The following is a 27,027-nucleotide window of genomic DNA, read 5'->3' on the forward strand; positions in this document are numbered from 1 at the left end:
GTGTCGCTTTATTAAGTGCGCCGTACGTAGGTAGTTTTATTACTTCCCATTTACACTCGTTATCCGTAAAATGTGACGGTTTTTTGACAGGAAATTATTCTGAATGACACTATGAATTGGAGCTACAATTTGTTTTGTCGTTTTGTATTAGAATATTATTATATGAAATCATCATCGACTATTTCACTCGTTTATGGAACTTCCCGTAATTGAAGCCCCCATACATACTTCTTCCTAAATTTGTTAGGTTAATATCGCTATTGTTGTAATTAGACGTAGTTACATGTATGGTAATCAATGTTTGTATGTTCCGTCACCCATTAAATTAATGTTTTCTTCTAACTAATACATTGTATAACAATAGCGCTTGAATTCATTCGGTAATAATAATCAATCGTTACCCACTTCCGTCTCACGTAAACAGAACCGAACCCCGTGAGACAATGTTAGCGTTTGCTTACATGATGTAGGCGGTGTTTATAAACAAAAGTTCATTACACATCAACAAACATCTGCTTCCTAGAACGAAAGAGAAAGCTAACTAAAACTGTAATCGTTATAAGGCTATTTCGTATATTAGATATGTCATAATATGTTACCATAATTTCTAAAGCGAAAAAACAGTTATTATATCTATGTAGTGATCGTTGTGTTTGCTTTTGTATCCGTTTTATTAAATAGCCAATAAATTCATCAATTGAAGCTTCCGTTTAAAAGGAGTCGAGACAAGTCTTCGAGCGATCGTGCGAAATGTATAACAAAATTGACCTTTGTATAGGAGAAAGTTGACACCGGGTTGTAATAATTTCATGAGGGTCTGAAATATACCATGTTGTGTGTTGCACTGTGTGAGGTCGTCGACCGTGCGTCGCGGCTGACCGGCGTCGGCGTCGCGATCTGATTGCGAGGCCAATAGGCGATTTGCATGCGTCTGCGCACCCTGACTTCAGTTAATTACAGTTCTCTGAACGCTATGTATACGTTAAATGTTCAAGCAAAATGATAGACAAAAACCGCTTGATAATTCTTAATTATTATAAGTTCTATCTTGACCTCACATAAAAATCAACTCTGGTTATTACGCTTAGAAACTTGCACTACATTTAAAAATTAAGAGAAATGCCGTTGTGTTGGAAACTTAATTTTTTTTTTGCCAAATTTACTCGGAATTGATCAAATTCCATAAATTTAACTTCTCAAAGTATATCGTTAATTATTTCCGTAGAAATAATTATTTTGAACTCCGATTAAAACCTACCATGTGTTAGCATCACCATTCGACAATATTCAGTTTAAGGTTTCAGGAAAAAGTTTGTATGGATTCAATGAATCACGGAGTTTTATCCGGTTTGCTGGTCAGTAAATACAGTACAGTTTGTTTGGGCATTTTTTTTTGTTCCAGTACAACGTATTGTAAGTTAGTGAATACAACTCGTTACAGATAAAAATTTACTATTCAATGCTGTCCACTAGAGACTAGAATATTCTATTGCTGAATGTTTTATATCGTTGTGCATGTTTTGTACGAGGACAGAGCAGTAGCCAGCACAGTACTGGTATTGTTTGAACGTAAACTTACCTCCAAAACAATTGTGTCGGTGTTGGACCCTCGTGTGAAACTAGCATTATATAGTTACTCGCTGAAATTAGAAACTACATATTGTCTATGCATATGATATTGCGCTCCGGTGCTTCATAGAATAATAAAACTCTATTAGATAGACGGAGCACTTCACACTGTGACGTTGGTCTGCAGAACAATAATTAATTTTAGTTGAAACGTCGCACACGTCGAAGACAAATTGAAGTGATCGACCGATTCATGGAATTGAATTTGCTCCGAACGTAAGCGTGTCTTTCTTATACCAAGACTGTATGTAGAAGGAAAACTTTCAATGTTTGGGACTATCTGACTATCTGAGTTGTGTCCAACTATAGGAAAATAGTGTGTCTGGAACTCTAAAAGAAAATTCTTAATGGGTGTAAATGAAATTAAAGTTTTACTTTTAAAATGATTACAAGGAAAGACGTTGACGTATTGTAACCACTGATTAGGGGCGCTTGAATCTTTCGGTATAACAATATATGTTTTATTGTTCCTTACCATGTTCACACTGTCGCCAGGAGTATGTTGAATAAAATTTGAACATTTTATGCTAAAAACCTGATTTTAAAACCTTGCTGGTATAAATGTAAGATAACTTTTCACTTAGTTGGGAATATTTCCTTATCTGTTATAAAAGTGCTAAGAAGTTTTACGTCGTCGTTGTTTCTCAACTACTTGCCTTTAGGAAATTCTTAGAGACATCGTCTCTTCTTTTAAACGAGAACTTTTACAACTGCGTTTCCACTTGTGTTTGTGCATTTAAATATTGATATTTTAACATAATTGTAATTCACAATTTTACAGAAATAAATAAAGACTTTGATTTTTAGTATAAAAGTAAAAAAAAACAACAAGATAAATTAAAACTTTTTAATACTATCTTGCGTATTTTCGCTTCGTTTCGCAGCCGCGATAGTAAATCATCTCGTTTAATTTCCTTATGCATTTCCGTATCTGCAGAAATGTAAAGCCAGAATACCACAGCAGGCGGCGCTAGCGTAGCGGTAAGTGTCACTGTTAATTTACGGCGGCCGATAGTTTCAGCGCGCCGGCCGAAAAGCTTTTATCTCTATAGAATAAAGTTGCCGACAGCTTACAACGAGATGTAACTTATTGCGTCTGAAACTTTTCTTTTATAGCGATAAATTGATTTACTGTTTTAGAATTGGGTTACTATGTTATTTAAATTAGCGATTGTAAAAGAGTGTTTTTAAGAGAGAAGGTTCTCCTGCAGTAGCAAAGATGGATTATAAGATCGGTCAATCTATATAAGACGAATACATAGTTGTTTACTTAATAGACTAAATACAAGGATTTGGGCGCTAGAAATACATTAAAAGTTGGAATTAATATTTAACAAATATATATATATATATATATATGCATCAACCTCAAATATAATATAGTGAAAGAAAGAAAAGATTACCCTTTTGATAAATAGGTGACCCACCGGCTGCGCCGTTTAAATAATCTGTGAAGATAAAAATGGGTTCAGAATTAAATTGTATTTATTTGGGGTCATACGGTGATGAAAGTTTATAGTTTTAACAACATTAAAAACATATAATTTATTGAAATTCGTTACGTAATAAAACGTAAATTGTGCGGGCGACGACGCGATCTTTTATTTTGTAATCATTTTGATGAATTTTCAATCGCACACTTATGGCATAGTGATGTTAGTATAAGGTCATAATGATGTCATTTGAAGATTTTCCATGTGACTTAACGTTTTTATCTATGTATATTATATTACCACATACATAATGGATTTACAAGTTAACGGATAACGTAATGTATGAACGTGTAGCCTAACCATTGATTTCCATTGCCGGAACATTTGTACATAAAGCATAGATAATGTAACTTTTTTTTCCAAGGGTATGAGAGGGGTAACAATTTGTACTTGTACAATTTCAACATTGGAAATCCACGGTTACAAACTCTGTCGATTAGGCCAATATTGATTCAGTTAATTGAACATTAATCACCCTGTTCACAAAATTGTTCGACGGAAAATTTAACGCTCAGCTTACCGATTAGTTAATTTAAGCCTATTTTGGCCGCCTAATTAGTCCGATGAGAAACATGCTCGTGTTGTTCATGGGACTAATCATGCTCATGTTCGGTGCTTTGCGGATATTTTAAAAATCTTTTTAATGGCTTTCACGGTAACCGATAAAATATGGTCTTTAAAGTGTATGTTTTTTTTTAAAAACGGCCAGCATTCTTTCAATGTGTCCTTACATTTTTTGCAAAGGTTGGCAACACCGAACTGTGTGAATACAATAAAATAGCATTTCGTTAAGTTTCCTTAACACTTATCTTCCTCATGGACATGTCTTTTCCATTAGTTCGAGTTGATTGAATGTTATGAAAAACCGATGAAAATTGTAATAACGCCAAATTGATATCGGATCATATCACGCGAGTAAATAGCCGATTGAATTATTTCTTTATTTTTAGCTGTGCTGGATATTTGACCCAGTTTTATTTAATGCAATCGTTTGTTTAATTAACTATCAATTTGTCGGTCAATCTGAATTAATTTATTGTCGATAAAACATGAACTCTACGTCGATCGTGTAAATACAATCTTTGCTATATTTCGACCAAGATTGTCTAAAGATCCCTGATGTAAGTGTCTCATTGCATGATACATACTACAGTAATCAGTAAACGGTAGTCAAGACAGGTGAATAAACTTCACGTCACAGTTTACGAGAAACAAAAGAACTTTTGTAGAAAAAACTATAGAGTCATTGCATATTGTTATTATTTACAAAACGGTAGCATTATCTGTTGAATGATTCAGAGGATATTGACTGTTATTGTTGTTTTCTGACATTTCAATGATTGACAATCACCTGATTATATAGTAGGTTTTCACTGACGGATCTTAACAATAAAAATATTTCTATTGAGTCTGAAATAACCTGTCGGAATTTAAAAATAAAAAATCTTGGTTTTTTGCAAGATTTTATTATTTAGTATCTTACCTATCGGTTCGTTGTCTTATAATGATCTATAATTACTTATTTTATATACATTATTGGTAATTAATCAAGAAAATATTATGGAAAATGAAATGAATGCTTCACAGAATTGTCTCCTGATCTGAGCCATATTTATATAGATCATTTCAATCTTGTTCGAAATTAAACCTTATGAATTCTTTGCGTAAAGTTAGTGAGTCAAATGTCTATAAAACAATTGTTATCGGAACGATGTGTTTCGATATCGACAGACAATCTCTTGTCGTTGTGGCTATCTGTTGCGGGGATTGACACGATTTGTGCATCGAGTGTTGGCTGTTGCGAAACTGCTTGCTCGCTTAACCTGGATATTGCGATGCTGCCTATTCCTCTGACTCAGCTAAAGCCTAGCTGCCCTTTGTTTGGTTTTATTGCATCGCTTTTTATAACATTCTTTGTTTTTTTTTGTCTTCGTAGTATATTGAATTTGAAATGCTTTAAGGTGATGTCTTAATATAATTGATGTAAACTGGGATATGGAAACCGCGATATTATCAAGGATTTATTCGTCTAGAAAGCGAAGTTTAAGCCGAACCGTTTTCAAAAGTGCAAGTTGCTGTAATGATCGCCAACCTTTGATGGCAGACTAAAAAGTTGCTAATGAGAATAAAATTCGTAAACGAAATGAGTAAAAACTCAGCTTCGAATGATAAACCCTTAACAATATCACATTGGCGAGTGAATGTGCGTCAGTATCCGATGTTCGTGTGGTATGTGACCGCAGCCGGAATCCCCGCTGTTATCGTCAATGCCTCCTCACCCCTGCGGTTGCATATCAACGATCATTATGGACGCATGCACTTTACTCACTACCGCACGTTTAGATTATGAGGAATTGATACGAGGGAAATTTCACTTTTGACTACTAAAATTTAAATTTAGTATTGACTTTTGTGAAAAATTACTGGTTAGGATTGTACATGACGTGTCAAATTCATCGCTATATTATTTTGAAGAAGAAAAAATCTAATCGCAAAACATTAACATGAAAAATGATTATTATAAAACACTAATTTACAGTTATTCGTATTCAAAGTGTAACTTTTGTTAATTAACTCTAAGAGAAAGAATTTATCCTTGTCTGGTCAGTTCTTGACAAATAATAGTCGACATTGGAAGAAAACCAGTTACCCTACCTACATAATGAATGACAGCATGATCGATGGATTTCCACAATGACCGTCACAGTAAACTGATTGAACTCGAGCGAAACATACCAGAAGCTTGAGTTTACTGTGTTTCGCCAATACTGTCACGTTTAATTGATCGCTCTATTTATTCACCAGATTCCCTTAGAACTGATCTGAAATAACACGCGTGTTGCATTCTATCAATAGAACCGAAGTCATTCGTTCGCAGTTCGGAAGTTAATTTTCATATCACGACCTGGTTTTGATCCGGCACAGGCGTCACTGAATTTTTAAATGCAATTTAATATTTTCATATTGATTTAAGTGTTGGAGGTTTTGTGTTTTATTTTTTTTTATATTAGAGTATTTTTTTTTATTTTAGAGAAAAATAATATGAAACTCTTATTACTCCTTGCTATAATAATAATCAATCTCTTCCGATAATAGTTTCAGGACTAATAAAAATATGATGCAATGGGTAAATGTGTGAAGTGATTTTTATATAAATTTTTGTAATTAATTATAAGGTTTGATTTATTTTTGTCTTCTAAAGTTAACTTTAAATGAGTCAATAGTAATGCTTAAAATATGGCCAGCTGACTAATATTATATGCCATATTCGGCTATTTATCTGAGGTCTATGCCTTTTGCTTTACGTTTATATTGTTCGTAGCACATTGCCAATTACTACTTTATAAGAAATCAAGAACTTGATATTTCAAAAGCGGTTTAGGTCATTTTTTATGTAATCTGATATCAAAGAGTCGTGTTATATTTAACAACGTTAATTGTTATATTAACGTATGTATAAATCTTGCATAAGTAACTTAATTATTCATCGGCTTAGTTGATTATTACGTCACACGAGTGCAAACCTGTCCTTGTATAATGGTGCGTAGGCGGCACACAATGCCACCTTTCTATTCCGTACCTCTCATATAACAATATTCAAAATTTACAGCAGCTTGTGGTTAAGCATATATTATAGCTAATGTGTACCAAGTAGTCCCAAATCAGAAGGAGAGGAAGTACCATGCTCTTGTATAACTTTACGTCGCACTGTGATTTGCGTAGCGTCGCGAGCCTCCTTTACCTTTGTATGGCACTCTACCTACCGGCTTCTTATCTAGTGAATCACCCGCATATATGCTCGTATCTCTGCCGCATCGTCAGGGTTAAATGCCAATAAAACCCGTTTTTATCGTTATCGCTTCGATACAGACGTCGAGTGCCCTATTGATTTATTTATTGTCTATTCTGTACTAGACCAACCAAAGTATGTCACATAGAATTTTATGCTGAATTTTACCTACCTGGGTTTCAACACAACTCCTTATATCTAAAAACCGACACTCTACCACTAAACTATCGGGTGCAGCGTGTATTTTAAAGCTAATCTAAAATAAGCCAGGCATGTGAACGAATTAATTTTCCGAGCTGTGAGGCATGCGGCTCTCGCGGCGTCTTCGTGACCTATAAACTTGTAGCACTTTGAAAAAAAAAACTATGCAACAGAAATAAGGAAGCAACGTTCCTAAACCTGTCGAGAACGGTCAAATTAATGTCCAATAGTTTTAAATAACATTAATGTTATTTAGAAAATGTTGAACTGAAAAGTTACTTAACATAAACAAAAGTTTTTAAAATTCTTTCCAAATGATTAAGTATTTGGAGGAATATATCAGTCAGGAGACAGTTTATTTGTCTATTTTAGATCTGGATGCATTTGGGTTAATGTAGCGATTATTAAAGCCAACACCGTCTTTTTCAAACTCTCGATATTGTACTGAAGATAACTTTTATAATCTTTGATACACACCATTAGGTTTCGAGCTTGTCATGTGATAATAGGAAGACGTAATCTCTTGTGAGTATATCGTTTGTTGCTATATCCAACATTCCTTCAATTAGATAACTCGACATGATTACAGGTTAGTTTTAGAATTGGCAAACTATTTGTAAACATTTTTTTGTAACATTGCTCATAATTGAGTTTTACGATAGTATGTTTTATTAATTTCCATTTTATGAGGCTCATACATTTTATTGTTTAGTAATAGATTCTATTGATACGTATTTTATTAATTACATATAATACCGCATACTAAGTAACTAGTTTAAGCGTGTTTCAATAACATCAGGATTATAGGGTATTCATCAAGAAGGCCAGTGACGACCATTAGCCGGCCTCTAACGTACCGCCGATAATGAACATATGTCGTCTAATTGCGCTACCAGCCCGTCACCTAATGACCAAATACGAACAGCGTCGCATTTGAATCCTTGCCAACTTTGGATATAACAATGAAAGCAATTTTCCGCTTTACTTGTCCGTGCCGTGTGCAGTTTTTGCTCGTCGGCGCGTGCCCGACGCGCGACTGGCCTAGGCAAATCCTAACAATTGTGCGATGACAATGGTTGGTGATAACTCAAGGACAGACCAACCTTTGTATTGTGTGGTTCCATTTAAATTGTCCGTATGTTTGCTTATATAAGATCCATCGCTTTAAATATTATGATTATTATATAAAGGCTGTTATTATGGACTAACTGGAAGTAAAAATCACTTTTCGTACCATAAATCCCGAAAAAAATTAGTACTGTTTATTAGCTAAAGGATGTTTTAGTTGATGTTAGAGCAGCCAAGGCCTTGTAACGTCATATAACGTTATAGTGCGAAGATTGATGGACTTATGTTGAGATCCATTATGTAGAATATTTGTTTTTGATATGGTGGGCGCAATCATTATGACAGCTTTGTAACAGGATGACATATTGTACCACTAAATTGCCATCGACGACATGTTAATATTATTAATTTGGAATATATTATCCTGACTATTTAATATTATTGCTCGACTTAGTAATAACGGTCGAAGGTTTAAGAGATATGTAAGTTTCTAGGTAGCTTTAGACATTATTTGTTAGAATCCTTTGGCGCGAATGGCGCGCTTTCGTTACCAAATCAAGTGTCAGAATGATTAGTGAGGGGCCTAAACGTTGTCGACGTTTAGGCCCCTCTCTAACTTTAGTAAGAATAGTGTTGCGCCAGTACACCGACACAGTGTCGGATATTCTTCCTAACAGTAGTTATGTCTTAAAACTCTCCCCATTTTTCATTATCAGCTCACCGTACTATACGTCCCTACTAGGTTAGGACCCCACGGTTCGGAATCTATCCTAAGTTAGGTGACTAGGACAAAGTCAACCACGCTGTCCCAGTGCGGTTCACACTTTTAGATGAGGTCATTTGAAGATTTTCACTTCGTCAAAATCATTGTTAATATTAAGTTTTTTTTGTTTATTAGATGTTCATAAAAACGGTCGATATGATTTCATAATAAAATTTAATTAGGTTGTCTGATGTAATTAGTCCAAAATTTTCAATAAGCAATTTTTATTATTAAATACTTCGCAAAGTTATATAAAATTATTGAGTTAAGTAATGACAACGTTAAACTTTTGAAGGAAACCACCTCTTTGAGTTGTTTTGAAACACAAACTCAAAGAGAACTTTTCAGCAAACTGTAATGACAAAGTTCCTGTTGTTTCAAACTCTAAAGTGACAGTTTGGTTGAAGAGTTTAAAATACATAAATTGAAGTATTTTTCCCAAAATTTGTGCTGAGAAAGTAGTAAAGATTCTTTTATTTGGAATATTAACGTTGGAAAAGTTTATGACAGGAATGATTCGAGAAAATACTCAGGTGTACATAATTTTGATCAAATAGTTTAATGGATTGGTTTCAGTATGTTTTTTTTGGTGTAAAATTGCATTTTCTTTGTCATGTCGATGTTACACGAATGTTCTTTGAGTATAGCACACTGTTTTATTGAATATATTTAACTCTTGAAATACGATTTCAAACTGCTCTCTTTCCAAAGTTCCGATACGAAAGTTTTATGTTTGCCAGCATACGTTTGAGGTATTACGTTTGTATTTTTTTATTTCGTAGAGTTTTGAAAAGGTATCGCTTTAAACTGTGGTTACGTTTTAAATTCAATTTTAGGGCTTTGCTTATTCGTAGAAATTCTATAATTCAAAATTATACGGGATTTTGTGAGATCATTCGATCACAAACAATTGCGGTTTTGGTTTCTTAATATTATCAAAACCTGACCTAACGGAGTTATTGCAATGTTCGCTTAGGACGTGCCTCTTAGTCCAGTTTATGCGACGTGATTCTGTTACAGCCTGATTGTTGCAGACAGTTGCATAACTGATCTTAAACCAATCTAATCTAGCACGAACTGACCTAACTTGATGTATACCGTTTCATCCAGCTTCGAACTGTGCCGCGAATCGTTTTAAATAAATTTAGAGTGCAATAATAAATAATGCGGCCGATTAAAACATATATCATGCTGGATAATGTTATTGTTAACAAGATGATGCATCAAAATAGCTCTGGAAATATAAACTAAAGTAAAAGCTTTTAGAATAAGAATACTTGTGCTTGTATCATCTCGTTATTCTGTAAACAATTTACAGCTGACAGAATATTTGTACTTCCTAATTGTCGTGTCGACATGATACTGTGTTAAGGTATTTATTACCTACTATGTAGTTTCTGATAAAGTGAATTTCTTAGCAAGGTCATAGTAACGTTATCATAAAGATTTTGTTATTTTTGTTACAGGTGAGTGATACGGACATATGCAGCCGGAGAGCACTTCAAGGTTTGTGACGCAATACATTCCTCACGTCGCGGCCACTTGAACAAATTTCGACTGTTTACATTGTACCACACCTGATATCATGTATCTAACATTGATAAATTTATTCCGAGCCTCTGGACTTAATTATCTACGCAGTAGGTGTAACATTAATTTATTCTGCCATTCATGTTTTTAGTAAGGTTATATAAGATAACATTGAAAATTTGGCGATACTCGGAACGTATTTTGAAGATTTTGCTAGCTGTCGCCCGCGTCTCAGTCTGCGAGAAATTAAAAAGAAACTTTAAAAGTAAGCCTATGTGTTCTTTCAGACTATGTTCAACGTGTGTGCCAAATTTCATTAAAATCCCTTGAGCCTTTTCGGAAATACCTTCAAAGAAACATAAACCCATCCATCTAAACTTTCGCATTTATTATATGCTTTCTTGTTTTAAAATTTATATTAGGTATATATACTATCGTCGTATTATTATAATAGTCGACCTCTTTAAGATTAAATTCTTTATGATCCTTATCAATGATTCGTTATCGCTTCGCAATACGGTTTCATATGATATCTATAATTTTAACTCTTTCTATACACGAGATATTATAATTTATTCAATTTAGATCAAATCTTATCGGGAAGGGAAACTTTACCTTTACCTTTATATTGAAATATTAATTAGCGTAAATCGATAACCAAATTAAATTTAATATTGATGAAAGAGCAAGATTGCAAGAGCTGGATGAGAGTAGCCGAGAATCGTGCTCAGTGGCGTGCCATGGGAGAGGCCTATGTCCAGCAGTGGACAAATATAGGCTTATGATGATGATTGATGAAAATGTATAGTGTTAGATACTTAATTGAAAACTTATTTAATATAGATTATACTTGTTTTTCCTTTATACTTCTTGAGTAAGTTGTGGAAGTAAGATTAACGATCAGACAGATAACTTTTGAGGTAACATTAATAAATCGTGGCTGCGGTTGTATCAAGTTTACTTACTCTTTTGTCTAAGAACTAATATCAAAAACAATAGTTTTAGTTGGCTTATACCGTAGTCTATATAAATAAGTGAAGTGTTTAAGTTTTCAAACTGAAAAACATCGTAATTCTGAACAAAGACCGAACGTTAAACTTTTTAAAGGTTGCAGCGCATTTCTGTAGACACTCTTGGATGATTGCCGGTTGGTTTGGTCGTGTTATCCGGCTGGCTGCGCGCGCTGAAGGCAGTAGGATGCGGCAGTCGCTGGTAAATTGTTTACGGCCCCTTGCCGTCGTCGGAAAGGCACTCGTCCCAGACTATACGCCGGAATGTACCTTGCGATACTTTCTTTGCTACAGAATTCATTGAGCAATGTTTACTCGTTGTTCATTTATAGACAGGTTTAGAATTTTAAAATACTTATTGTTTTTAGAATTCTGTCCATCAAAGATTTACTGTTTTTTTATGTAATTTAATTTGTAACTTCCTATTTGCTTTTATCAATAGCCAAGAGAATTTTAAACACTGCAAATATTTACGTTGACAGTTTTATGCGTTGGACCACGTGTGAACAGTAAAAGTAACGATTACCTTGTTTTAAACTGTTGCGCAGTAAATTTGCTCCGTCGTGTTGCTGACGGAATAAAAGAAAATTCACATCTGTATTATATCCGGCGTGTGCGGGGCGCCGGAGATGGAACTTCACAAATGTATTTTACCAACTCTACGAGAAATTATTGATGGTTTATTTTTTATGCACCGTAAATTGTGAACATTTGTTTTTGACGAATATAAAATAGCCTTAGTTATTGTTATCGTTCGTCGTAAACTATGAAAGTTAAATGCAATTTAAAAACCGATATTGATTTAAAAAAAGGTTGTTCCAATACATGCGTTTTTGTTGTTGCAGATAGAGTATTATGTCACAATCTTTAACATTTTAATTGAATAAAATCGCTTATCAAAAAATGTAATCTAAAATAAAGAGAAGAAAACAGTGTCACGGATATAATTCGCTAATGGATCCATTTAAGTCTCCTGTACAATTTTTCCTCGTAAATTTCCACCCATTGTTACGAAAAAAGTCACAATATAACAGGTGATTTTAACAACGTTCCTTTTTTCCCTCTTTACTTTATTGGGCTCGTGCTGATTTTGATATCTTTTATAATACGTCGTTGCGAAAGAGCCCGCAGCGATATTGTCTTTTGGGGCGGGCGAATGCTCGAGGAAATCCGCTAAGGATTATATTCGTTATTCCTGTAATATCATTTTATGTTATATTTTTATTGCTCACGTTTTATAGTGAAACCTAAAGCGGGTTTTATTGTTGATGATTACATCTTACAAAACTTATGCATTACATGAAGCAAATATTTCTAAAGATAACACCAATGTTATCGGTGATATAGCTTTCAATCTGCTTAAAATATATTTCCATTAAGCTACTGTGTTTATTGAAGTCGCGCTCGTGCCAGTGGAAATATAATAAAAATACGCATAGAACAATAATAGCAGTCGTGCTTATAAAAATAATAAAAGTTGTGTTGAGTGGGAGTGCTTAATTAAACATGTTTTTTTTCTTGAGACTGAATTAAAATATGAATCGGATCTCACCGTCATCCTTTTATCAAGTTTACGTCACGTTCGTGTCAACTTAATTTTATTGCGCGTCCACAATTTGCATTTTACACCTGGCTTTTGCTTTTATTTGCTGTCAATTCATCTTAACTGTTAACGTATTTTCGATGCAGCGCAACGAGAGCGGACCGTCAATTACTACATATTATTCGGACTTACGGACGTTATAAAAGTTTTATTTCGTTCAGTTACTATGACGCAAGCCGTGTGTGCATAACGTCATCGTAAAATGAAACGTTTGTATTTTTAAAAAGTTGTCTAAAAATATTGGGTTAACAATAAATGTTATGTTCGCCGAACCTGAATATTTTATTGCTAGTGTTGATATGGATTTGTTTTTAACTTTTTTATTCTACTTTAATATGACATAACAAATGTGATACCAAGCAGTCATCTATCCTGTCAATTTGTCTTGAATCTTTTAACATGACATCAGTCAAAGTAACATTCGAAAAGCGAACATGGCTAATCGTAAAGTCAAAAAAGTATGGAATGACAATAACTTTCGATATGTCACGTGCATGTCACGTATTTTTCCTATATATTTTGACATATTTTGTCGATTCTACTGACGATAGCTATCATTGAATATTATATAGTCTAGCCTAGCAGCTCCATTTAGTTTAACGAAAGCAATACTGTTACTGAAAGCTACTCGTTAGTAAGTGAGGATAAATGCAGTGTGCGTTACGTTGCCCGTTATGTCACGCTCACGCGCCATGTCCGCGCGAACTGGCAACGGGAAACACTGCTGTGCTGCGCAAATAAAACAGCTTGCGTCCACGCAAGTGTGGCAGTGCATATACATATCATAAATTTATTATTAATTATAATTGAGGTATTACCTAACCTATTAGTACGAAGGGAAAATGGATTAAATATCGGAAATACTCTATGTTATTGCGGTATTAGTGAAATAGTTGCTATCGCAAAATTAATATATACATTTAGAACAATTCTAACGGATATTCGTCCGCAGTGATAGCCCCGAGGCCTCGAGTCTCAAGAGATACGTTGTTAAAAACGAACAATAGATCGAGTAATTGATTTCCAGCGAGGCTTCACTCGTGGGATTTTTGTATATGGGTCACATCGCTACACTCACGAATTGTATTATCTCAGTTTTAGATAGCATTCACTATACGTGAATAATTAATGGTATTAAGTCTTAACTTGAAATATAATTGATAAACAACACCATTGGTTTTGTTATATATCCAAATGAAAACTTCATGGATTCTTGTAATATCGTAAGCTGAAAACGATAGCCTTGACCTGAAATGTTTATTGGGGATGTTAAGGAATGTTACTGTTCTTGATTACGACCATTTCCGGTATCGCATTTCCTCATGATTCGAGGACAAGAGGGCAAAGATTAATGATGGCAATTTACGGTGGATCCCCGCTTACGTAGGCTTAGCGTTGGATTTGTTTCCGTTTCCTATAAGGTTTAATGTATTAGAGGCAGTTCGAATTATCCACCAGAACGGAAGTCGGAATCTCTGCTACAATTTGTCTTCGGCAATGATGTGGCTTTATAGTGCTGAGGTTGCTATAAACAACATTTACTAGCAGCAAAAGTCCCAACGGCAGTAAGACTATTACCGTAAAATTCCACTGGCGTTTTACTATATAAAATATATTCTAATCTCTTTTTTTTCTAAAGTGAATGAGAGGGACGGCAATACGTTTTTGTGTAGGTGCCAATGTAAACTTACGGTTTCGCTTCATCGTCAGTTTAGTGCAGGGATGGCGAACTTTTGTGTATCGACGTGTCATTTTTTCTCAAGAATTTAACTTTATGATTATATTGGTAACATTTTATAGAGTATGACTGGCATTTTCTCGTCATATAATACCTACTTGACACTATGTTGTAATGCATAAATAATTTTGTCACCACAGACCCATTAAACATTGTGTCGTGTGTCATTAACAGTACTTATGCCATTGATTCGCTATCCCTGTTTTATTGTGTGGTAAAATAGTCGTGATTATCATATTCTTAAGTGGGTAGAAAATGCTTATACACTGTTCTCTTGTTTTTTAATGAATGACATGCTAATGTGACCTGATTTTAAATCTCTCATCTTGCTCTACTTAATTTAATGAACATCTTGTTCGTCGACAGAAGTGAACCTTTACAATAAACATATAATTTTAATATAATACTTTACTTACAATTTATAAGTAAAGTATTATACAGAAACAAACAACAGAAAAATTATTGATTAAATTCAAAAGCTTAAAAAATGTCTGTAAAAATGGTCCTTCGATAGCAAAATTCACAAGAAAAGGCGATTTTATTCTCATTTTGATTAATATAAGGTTACACGTGGAAATTTGATAATAACCGAGGTACGGTTGAAGATTTTCTTTGTATACTACGGTACACAACAATAGATAGTTATCTAACAAGATGAAACAACACTGCCATTAGAAACTAAGCCGGTTCGTGACGTAAGCAGGTTCATTGAAATAATAACTCCATAACATTGCCGGTATGTACAGAGTACTGTAACTTTGCTCGCTACGGCCGCGTGATACTGTTGACGTGTGGGAAGCCATTCTATTGTGAATAACTTGCTGGATTTGGTTCAAGTGATTAGTTATAAGAGCTTTAACACGTAACGAATTGTGAAATAAGTTGAGCTCAAGGAAATTTTACATCGTTTTTATTAATAGTACTAACTTTTGTTTTAATAAGGATTTAATAGAAATGAGTCAATTAACCTAAATAAAATTTTGGATCAAGTTATAATAGGCATAGTTTAGTCTGCAGCTGCGTTTGTGGAAGCTTAAAATAGTAAAAGTGCACGCAGGAACCGGCTGGCGTTTGGGTCAAGGACTAGTCGCTTTGTCTTGTTCCTATAGTAATAATGGAGGCACGCATTTACATTGCCGATCATTACAGCCTCATGAATTGTTAATGTCCCGAGAAAAGCAAGGCGCAAAGCTGCCGTTGCTAAACTCAATGACTTGTGAAATTACTTTTTTATGTGCTGCTATTGGAGTTTTATTTTAATGAGTAGCAATCGTTAATGATCTAATGTGTCATGGTACCAGTTTGTTACTTAAGCCCTTGTTTTACTAGAGTTGACATATAGAAAAAAATGTAAATGAGTTTTATAGCTAATTTTATTTTTGTATGTAAATAAATTTTAATATCTTTGATTTGTAATTTTTTAATCATAACAATTAGTCAAATAACAAAGTATTATAGTAACAACATCGTTAATATATATGATGTGTGTAATTGAATTGTTATTGCCCACTTGTGAAATACCGTTTTGTTTTAGTATTGAGTACACTAATTTATGTAATACTAATCAGGCGTTTCTTTTGCCCGGCGAGCTGGTGATAATGTAATAGAACCATTAAATTTTAATAGCCACAGCGCGAGAGCTGACTGGCACCAAATGTAATATACCCAATTTACCTTACAGCATTGTAACCCAGACTGCACAACTATATATGCATACACTACGTTGACTCAGCCCCTTTCTGACGAAATTACTGTAGCATTTGCATTCAGTTGCCATCGTAGAGACTGACTGAAACGGGAGTGTGACTGCCGTCCCATCCTGATGTGATTACCCGATCCCCCAAGAGAAATATCATTCAAGTGTAACCATGGGTTTACACAGCCAAAGCAGCAACAAAATCATTCTGTTAAAATACAGAGATGATAATATACTTTTGTATAAATGTTTCCGCAATGGAAACCGACGGTGCGACATAAATTTTGTATAAAATACTTCCTCATTGCTGTACTTAGTCGAAAGTAACTGCGGTAAAATTTACTAAAGAGAAGTTTAAAAATTAAGTGAATTCTCGAAAAATCTAATTTGTCCCGCCCTCAACTTAATTGTCACTTCGCGGCGCGTTGAGAGAAGGGCTTGCAAAATTTTATTTAGGCGAGGAACTGGATCTACTTAACTCCAGCGTACCAAGTAACGAGGTCTTTTAAAGTTGCTTCGAAAATTTAGGCACCTTTGAAGTGCTGGCAAATTTGTTTATGTTAATTTTCACGACACGGGAACCTTTAGTTGAATAACGGACGAATAATTGTACTTTTTACTGCAATCCTAAACACTGTGATCATTACTTTTATTATTACATACAAACTAAGCATAATAAAATTATAGTAGAAAGCATTTTGATAAAAAAGCTAAGCCTATTCCGTTACTGTGTTGGGTGATTTCCAATCATCCGATTCCGGTCTGTACGGTTTAAATCCGAAACACGTGGATATCCTGGCTGATTTCAATCAACCGGTGCCGATGGAATTTGTGTCGGATTTCTCTCAATGGAATATATGTAGTTTGTATGTTACGTGTCACGTACGCAGCGTCCGAGAGCAGTGAATCGTTATTGTCCTGTGTGCCGATGACCTAATTAAATGAAATATTGTGCAAACAAACCATTGATTTGATGTGGAAAAGGTGTAATACAAACACCATAGTAGTAAGGTTCGGATTAAATAATCATTTTAATATAAAAAAAAAAATTGTTTACTAATTTCGAAAAGGACATTTAGTTTTGATTCAAGTTAAGCTTTAATGGTTATAAAAACTAAAGACGAGTTTCGTTTTCTTATGTTATCTGATAATTGTCATAATAAAACAATCTTAAACAAAAAAATATAATAATATTCATGGTATTATCATATTTATGTATAAACTCATAGTGCGGCAATAATTTTAAGGATAATGACACAAAGAGTTAAGTTTTAACGTTTATAAAACGTGTTATTTGTTTAAACATGTTTAAATAACGATTATTATTCATGTCGTAACAGTGATAAGCTATGGCTTACGTCAGTATTCGCCCCGGGGGTCCAGGAGTATGGATCACTGCCTTCCAAAGTCTCGTGTGACGTATTTGTCTCCTACTGTTTATCAAGTATCATCTTTGTTAGACACTATCTACACTATGTCTATGTAACTGTTAATGTTTGGGGAATATTGTTGCATTGATTTATGTTCTGAATTTTTGAACAGATTACTTCATTTTGATGAACTGATTTTTTTCATATCAATTCCGTCGATTCACGAACTAAAGCCATTAAATAGAAAACAGAGGAATCAAAGCGCGAATCGTTTCATGTTTATTACGCGACTGTAACAGTCACGTTAGAAACCTTTCTCGTCCCCTCACAGGGTTGGACTGAATAATTGATTACGCATACGTATTCATAAAATGAAGTACCTAAATCGTAAAGCGCCGCTTTTCGTATACGAGGCTCTCGTTACAGCATTGTATCGCGAGGCCTTAAGCCAAGTTAAAACGCGTGCGTTCCAATTTCACTTTTGTGATTGCGTCGTTTAGGTTTTTACGGTTATTAAGATAAGAGCTTTATTTGTATGGATTGTGATAAGATTTTTTTCAACTTCTCCATATTAATGTGATTACAAAACACCGAAAGATACTTTTACTAGATTTATCTACTATATCTATTATTATGATTAGTAAGTACTACGCATTGTATTGTTGGTACTTGTTAAAAACCTAACACAAAAAGCTTTCAATTTAGAAAGAAAATCCACAATTCACAACTTTTAACTATAAAAACTAAACAAGCAGACACATTAATTTTGTAACAATGGAGTCGCGCACCGCAGACAGTAGTCAGCGGAACGCCGCGACTCCACTGTACAATATTTATGCTTGCTTACTGTATTTTGTTAACCGTTCTGGTCGAAGTGCTAAGCTAGCGATAGCTCAACTCTTATAAAAATCCATGCCATTTTACTCGTTCTAAGCTGTCTTAGAAAATGCATAACATTAACTTGATAGTTAAATTGGAGTGCACTATTAAGTATTTTATAACTTCCTCCTGTGTGTCTAGGGGCATTTGCAGTTTTCACCTAGCGATACCACATTGTAGAGGGCTCTCGGGGGAATTTTACGAGATGGTGATACTGACAGTTTTATACCTGCCCGATTTGAGAGCTCTTGTAAAGTTATTGCCTAAGGACGCGTCTATACTGGAGTGAAAATGACGTTTATCTTGTTTTTATTGTATTAAGATGTTAACACATTATGTTTAATTATAACTTGCTTGTTTCTAAGTTAAATTAAATAACAGAAATATTGTTTCTGCAGTTTCTACACATTATTGCTCACATTTATTATATATCATTTGACGGTTCTCATAAGGTTAGTTTTTTTGTTTTTCCATCATATGAGGGAATATATGATGAACAAGGATTGTACTAGCAGCTACGGGGAAAAAACCCTCCAAAAACTTATTACTTTCTCTGTCACAACGTGACACGAAACACACAGTACTAGATGAGATGTAGCATGAATAATTTATTTAGTTGTTATTGGATTCTTTTTTTTTAAGTTAATATAAGCTCGCTACGAAAATATTGTACCACGACCCGGTTTTGTTTTACGAGCGAACTGATATCATAGAAACTTGTTATTTTTCTTTATCTCGTTGCTATGGAAATGTTTTCGCCGTGATCATAAATTCTTTGTATACAAAAGTAAATACGAGAGACTTCTTCGTAACCCTTTTTGTTGAAAGATATAATGGCATTAGTGTGTTTTTTATCATGTTACGTTATTTTGTAGAGATTTTGGTTTGCTAAAGCCTGCCTACTTCGACGTAAAGTGATCGAGCATATAATTTTTTTATTAGCACTCTTTTTTTTACATGCAACTGTCAAAAGTTTGATGTTTCATCTATATTTTTAAAATGTTTAAAAAAGAGCACGAAGTTGCGATAAGGCTCCACGCATTTGAAGATACTTATCCAAATTAGGAAAATTCAACATAAACTATGTCAAACTTATATAGTACTTCTAAAGTACTTTAATGTAACTGTGGCCCTGTTAATGGTAGACATGTTTTTGTGCTTTCATAGTAATTCCATTACGTATTACGCTTAACTTGCCACTAAGTAGCTCTTTATCTCCTGAGATTAATTTCGGTCCCTTTAATTCTGTTAATATCTCTCAATTTCAGGATTTAGCAAATCCTAGGATTACTATTGTGCTTTATTTTGAAATGAAAAGTTGCGAATGTCTCGCAAACACGGCTTTGTAATTGTTACGAGTGAAAACTTGGTTTTAATTTTTACTTTTGTCTCTGAAAATAAAGGGAGTGTTATACAAGTTTCGTTTACATCGCGGTATAAATTGAGTATTAAGAGGATCAGACCTAAACTCATTCCGGATTTAGAAGATTTTCTTTTTCCCTTAGGATCGTACAATTCTATCTAGTTGGAGGTTTTTCCTTTACATTGTTGCTTCGCATCCGCACTCCAAATTAGAACTGAATTGTTTCTGGTATCATCTTATAAAAAATTGAATTGTGTTTTTTATTCTATTTTATTTTCACATTGTATTTGTACAATTTGATAATTAAGGTTAATTGGGAACCTATTATGTGTTTTCGCACTGATCAGTACAAAAATTTACGAATTTAAAGTAACACACTGTTATAAAGTTTGTTAGATACACCAGTCTTCGACATTCTAACGATAGCAACTCACGTCATATTTTTTCCATTAACGGGTTTAAAACTAAACCCAAATAACGTCGCAAAACTATTTTCCGAATGTCACCAAGTTATTCTCCTTTATATTTTTAGACACGAACACCGAAATAGCTTTAAGTCACGTTTCTGCCCCGGGTATTGTAGATTATACTTAGTTCTTACGAACTTAAATTGGTTTCATAGATGTTTACAGGCGAATAGCGGCATCCAATAGTACGGGAAATTATTAAGGCGGGTACGAAGTTAAGCGGAGTTCCCTCGCTCAGCGAGTTGCCATGGCAACCGCTCGACGACGCTTCAATTTAAACTAATAATTTTCGCTTCGACTAACAATTGTGCTTCTTGCTATTATTATTGGTAACAATTCTTAACTAAACGATGTATTGCTTGTAAGATAGAAAAAAGTACACAATAAGAAATAAGATAAAAATGCTGAAATTTCATTGTTGCTTCCGGCAAGCGCGATTATCAATCGTTCCATTCTAGTAATATAAATGAAGGAGATTTCATAGCTTGTTTATCATCAGAGAAGTAAGGGACAACTAAATTGATTTTTATTGCCTGAAGAATATGGAGCAAACTGCAAAGTGAGCAATGACAATGGTTTCCAAGACAAACGCTATCAAATAACTGTAAGTTAGTTATACAAATAAGTCTGCACATTTAATAACCAAGACACATAAAATTTAAATTTCCATTCGAGATTCTCACAACGTTCTCTGTTTAATTTTCCCCAAGTTTTCTGCCCTTATTTGAGTTATGAGGAATGAATAGTTGTACATTTTGTTTTACTTTGATGGAAGGCGCGACGGCGGGGTCAACGACCGACGCCGGCCCGTTGTCATGGCAACGAAAATGTACGTCAGCCGACTAGGAACGAGTGCAGATAAGCCTTTACGATGCGGAAATGCGTCGTTTGGAAATTGGACAAAGAAAATACCCGTATGTCAAAATACAACATTTAGTAGACAAAACTTTTCAAAATGTGTCATTGTTACCCTAATTTAACATATTTTATCATGTAATAAGTTTTTTTGAAAAGGAAAAACTTTTTATTTGTTTTTGAAATGGGTCTGACATTTTTGTTATTTAGTTTATTGGTCTGTTTTTAATTTAAACGACCCTTTATATTATAATTCCAAAATATCTAATTAAATTAAACAATGCAATGAATTTACATTTCTAAATTCATTGTCATTTGCTTTAAAGACAATAAGGGTTATGCATTCGGGTTAAATTGTCACTTAACTTGACCTTATTGGACTGTAACTACATTTTTCTTTGTACAAATGTTAATTTAACTTTAAATTAAATGGCGATTTATTTATTTAAACCCACAATAAAATATAGTTTTAAGCTATGATAATGTACTCAAAGATGAAAAACAATCAGGTAGATCTAAGAGTAATTAAGTACCAGATAACATATCACTTAAATATCACTCTAGAACTAAATTAATCAGGCAAAAAAAAATTGCTTGGCGCACCATAATGTGAGTAAATTAGATTCCGATCGGTAACTTTGAAGACAAGTAGGTATAATAATTAATTGAAGGTTGTTTAGTATTGAGTGCGGTACTTTATGACCGTGTTCATTTTGTATGAATATGTATGAGAGTGATGTTGGCTGATGGAGCGTGCACCGCGCCTGGCCGGAACCATTCGCCGCGCCCGCTCTGTCTTCCGCAACGTATTGTATCAATGACGTTGTTTTATGTTTCCTTCTGTCATTTAAAATGTTATTGCCTTATTACATCGATCATTGATCTTAAAACAATGAAACGCTACTATGCTTACTAGCTGTTGCCCGCGAGTCCGTTCGCGTGAATTTATATAATACATGGTTAGCGGCCTGTGTTCTTCCGGACTGTGTTCTATATGTATGCCAAATTTCATCGAGATTCGTTAAGCAATTCTAGAGATACCTCCAAATAAACATCCATTAATACATCCATCAATCTAAACATTCGCATTTGTAATATTAGCAAGATTAAACTTGACCACAACATTGCGAATCAAGCTAGGTTTAAAAGACTTCTAGCAATGTGATTTAAACAAAACTTGCATTCTAAGCTATTTTTTAAACGAACTTTGATCTTATACAGCATATCTCGTTGTTATCAATTGCATCAGTGGATTGTTACTTGACATTTACGAAGCTCTGATGCAAGCCTCTTGATTGCGTATTACTCACTAACCTTGCCCGACGTAGCGTGAATGTTAAGCGTCATTTTAATTTATGTCTCGAGCTATTAACTGTCTTGTAATCTTACTTTTTACTATCTTACTTATATTATAAATGCGAATGTTAAGATGGATGGATGGATGTTTGTTTGTTTCAAGGTATTAGAATTACTGTGTGGATCTTGCTGAAATTTAGTATAGATGTAACATAGTCTGGAAGAAGTATTTTTAAATTCTTTTTTAATTTAGACAGCTAGTGTATAAAAAAACTAAGTAAGATTTCCTAAATATTAATGTTTTTTTTATCGAATAATACAAGTTTATATTGAACTTGTATCTAGATTGTTTTGTAAGTCGGAAGGATAATATCCTAAAGTAACTATTTCTTATCATACGAAACATGTTATCGAACTATAACGAAGTCCCATTACATGTTCGCAATATTTTCTCTTTCCCTATCTCTATTATTACGCCCCCTCGCTTAGGAAATACTAAAGAACCACTTATAATAGCTTGTTATTGTTTATCGCAAAAGTTTATTAAAACGACTGATATTTGTGATACTGTTTCCACTAAAAATCTTATTTATTGAACATGAAAATAATGAGAATAAGGTTGGTTAACATATAATTTGATTAATTTTTTGCATTTTGTGATTGTTTTTGCAGTGGGTTTTATTATAATCATTGCATCTTAAATCCATTTCCATTTTCATCCATCATTCATCCATTAGTACTTTGTTCTACAATTAAATTTTTTTGTTTTATTTTAAAGAAATAGATTTCTGTGCCCTTAAATAACAAAATTAAATTTATTTAATGTAAATTTCCTCAGTTAAGTTTTTTTGCCTTTGATAAGGAATGTAAAAAATAAGAATTTATTTTTTCAACCATTAGCATTCGTCATTAGTTTTATCTGCTAATTAACTTCCTGTGTTCTCGATACTTATTTCAGTTTTAATTAATCCAGGTTTTATGTATATAGCACGATATCGAGCGATAGGGAACGTGTTTGACTCTGTCATTTGTTGCCAGGGAAAAAATTTCAAATTTATATTTTAAATAATTTATTCGATGTTCTGCCTTTTTGATATGAAAAAGTTTCTAGTGTCTAAACCATCACGTAGTCTACAGTATCTGAGGTACTGTAGTTGCTATGGGCACCAGAAATTGTTGTTAAAGAAAGTTGAACGTTTATCTGAATATTATATTTTTGAAAAGACATTAACAACAACCTAACACAAAGCGTTTATAATTGTCATGAAATAGTCGATCATAGTAGCAATAACCTTTACTCTAGCAGGCTAGTTGAAACTCTTTCCCATTCTATCCAATCGTGAAATACATTCTTGATGTGAAATGACATTTCACTAACAGCGCTTTGCTTCCACGTTACAGGGAACAAAGCTATGGATAATAATGGAATATTTGGGCGGTGGGTCGGCGCTGGACCTGATGAAGGCGGGCAGCTTCGAAGAGATGCACATCGCGGTGATCCTGCGCGAGGTGCTACGCGGTCTCGACTACCTACACTCGGAGCGGAAGCTGCATCGTGACATCAAGGCCGCCAATGTACTCCTCAGCGAGATGGGAGACGTCAAGCTCGCTGACTTTGGTAACTATTTCTAGTCATTATGCAAAAAGTAGGTGGACAATCCCTCTTTATAGATTCTGCAGTAGCATAAGTCAGTTAAAAATCGTAATTATAACTGGATTGGGCAACTAAATGTGACGTTTAAAGACAGACGACTCTGGTTTTCTTATGATATTTAATGGTGATGGTCACATAATAAGGGAAAAGGACCACGGAGCAGATTGCAAAATCTATAGCTCTCTCTACAACTACCTGATATTTCATTCATTAATGTAATCATTTTCTATCTTATACGCCAGTAACGGAAGTTCAATTCCATTGCTCCTAATTATGATTTCGGACTTCCCGTGTATTTCTCCCCAACGTGCGTTAATCAAGTTTACGACCCGAACCAAGTTAAGGCAATGTTTTACAAGGCGACACTTTGGCGGACCGCCAGCGACTGACGTTTGATTTCGTCTCACAGAGTCATCCTGGCGACCGGCGACCGGAGGCTGTATTAAATGTTCCTTTGGAAACGTTGTAAAATGTTGGCACACATTCCTTGTGTAAACTTATTTTATTATCTCGCGTTAAAAGGATCGAAAAGGAAACAAGATACGCACTATAGTACGCTGGAGCGAGATAGCGTATAATGGGAGGGAAACTATGTGCCAAATTGCTTTTTGGATCGTATTTTATAAACACTTCTAAGAAGGAATTCTATTCTTTCTCATATGTAATGTCGGCAAGCTCAGAGAAATTTTCAAATTGTAAAATTATTAAGATAAATGTTTAGTGAGCAGAGATGCGCATTACGCACATTACGCTTACTCTAACTATTATAACTTGTAATAACAATCATTTTTCTCTCAATCGTAAGAAGCATTACAATTTGTACCTGTATTATAAACGTATTAAATAATTTTCTTACTGTTTCCAGGTGTGGCAGGTCAGCTGACGAACACGACGAGTAAGCGTAACACGTTTGTTGGCACGCCTTTCTGGATGGCGCCCGAGGTGATCAAGCAGTCATGCTACGACAGTAAGGCGGACATCTGGTCGCTGGGCATCACCGCCATCGAGCTCGCCAAAGGGGAGCCCCCCAACTCGGAGTTGCACCCCATGCGCGTCCTCTTCCTTATACCCAAGAACAATCCCCCACAACTCACGGGCTCCTACTCGAAGCCCTTCAAAGAGTTTGTTGAAGCATGTTTGAACAAGGACCCCGAAAATGTAAGAAGTTTTTCTTATTTTGTTAAAATTAGACGGTGGTCAATCGAAAAATCAACCAACTCAAGATCTCAAAGCCAGACAATGGAGCTAGTGAAAAATAGAATAGCACAAGAAAATAAAACAAGATGCATATTTCTGTGTGAAAGCTTGAAAATCGTCCACTTTAGGACAGGTGTTTAGTGCTCTCGAGAGTCGACAACACAAACATTCCGCGCCGAGGGCCGGAGCTCGGGTCTCGGGTCGGCGGGTCAACAAACCTGAGCCCGCGACATCACAGCCTCTTGTTATTATACAAACTTTACCAACAGTTCATTTATTCCCCACCGCTGTTTGTCTTTGTTACATGTCCCAGTTTCGAATTACGACCTCTTTTGGTTTGCTTGTATGCTGATCAGTTTCGGGGAAAGACTGGCTTTTGTTTAAACTTTTTAATTACATAACGTTAAATGAGAAATTTAGGCTTTATGCAAAGTAAAGTTTTAAGTACGTTTACTACAAATTTCGTCCATTTATTTTACGTGTAAACAAAGTTTTAAAAATAAATATATTTTTTTTACTGTCAACTCACTTCATAGTTGTTTGATTCCAGAGGCCGACGGCAAAGGAATTACTAAAGTTCCAGTTTATCAGGAAAGCGAAGAAGAACTCCTACCTCATGGACCTCATCGACAGGTACAAGAAGTGGAAAGCACAGCGTAGTGAAGAGAGCGAGACGGAGTCGGAAAATTCAGACTCGTGAGTAATTAACACTGTTTTAATACTGGTAGTTTAAAAGTTTACGAAGAAAATGTTTATAAAATTGGTTAGTTCATCATAGAGCTTTTTATTCCCATCAGTAATTTGGCAGTAGTTCACTAAGCAATTGGTAATTTAATACGTAATATTTTTGTTGAGCTATAACTGCCTTAGTATATGAATCCTTGATTCCATTTCGATTATAAATTTCAATAAATATTATAATTAATATATTTCGAAAAGAATTAATGATAAAGAAATTAAACAAATATTGAATATGTTACTGTAGTGAGGAGTGCAGTAGAGGCGACAGTGAGGCGGACGAGCCGTGGATAATGACGGTGCGGGGCGGTGCCGGCGCGCGCTCGCTGCTGCCCGCCGCCGAGCGACGAGATGCGCGCGAACGCGAACGCGAGCGCGAACGCGACCGTGATCGCGACCGCGACACAGACCGCGACAGAGAACGCAACCGCGAACGAGACCACGACCGGGAGCGAGACCGCGACAGGCGCGACGACACAGGTAACATATTTACAGAGTCTTACGTGAACATTCGATAAAAAGCTGTGGATCTAGCACGAGCATTTGACAGTCGCCTTCATATCGTCATCGTCAATTATATCAAAATTAGTATAAGATAGGGTGTACTTTACGCCCGATAGATGGCGCTGCACAGATTTTAATATTTTGGCGACGATACGATGGCGATTGTCACAAATATTCATGCTA

At 34.8% G+C, this 27,027-nt stretch overlaps 1 protein-coding gene across 1 annotated transcript in view; it reads left to right on the forward strand.

Annotated features, from left to right (window-relative positions):
• Positions 1 to 27,027, forward strand: part of LOC106127454 (Germinal centre kinase III) — a 46,452-nt gene that overhangs the window by 15,936 nt on the left and 3,489 nt on the right. The window contains exons 3-6 of the mRNA XM_013325531.1: positions 24,153 to 24,369; positions 25,271 to 25,563; positions 26,153 to 26,298; positions 26,588 to 26,820. Of these exons, the coding sequence (XP_013180985.1) occupies positions 24,153 to 24,369; positions 25,271 to 25,563; positions 26,153 to 26,298; positions 26,588 to 26,820 (889 nt within the window). The remainder of the gene's footprint in view (positions 1 to 24,152; positions 24,370 to 25,270; positions 25,564 to 26,152; positions 26,299 to 26,587; positions 26,821 to 27,027) is intronic.

This window comes from Papilio xuthus, unplaced genomic scaffold (genome assembly GCF_000836235.2).
Source record: "Papilio xuthus unplaced genomic scaffold, Pxut_1.1 DF824655.1, whole genome shotgun sequence".
Lineage (NCBI taxonomy): Eukaryota > Metazoa > Arthropoda > Insecta > Lepidoptera > Papilionidae > Papilio > Papilio xuthus.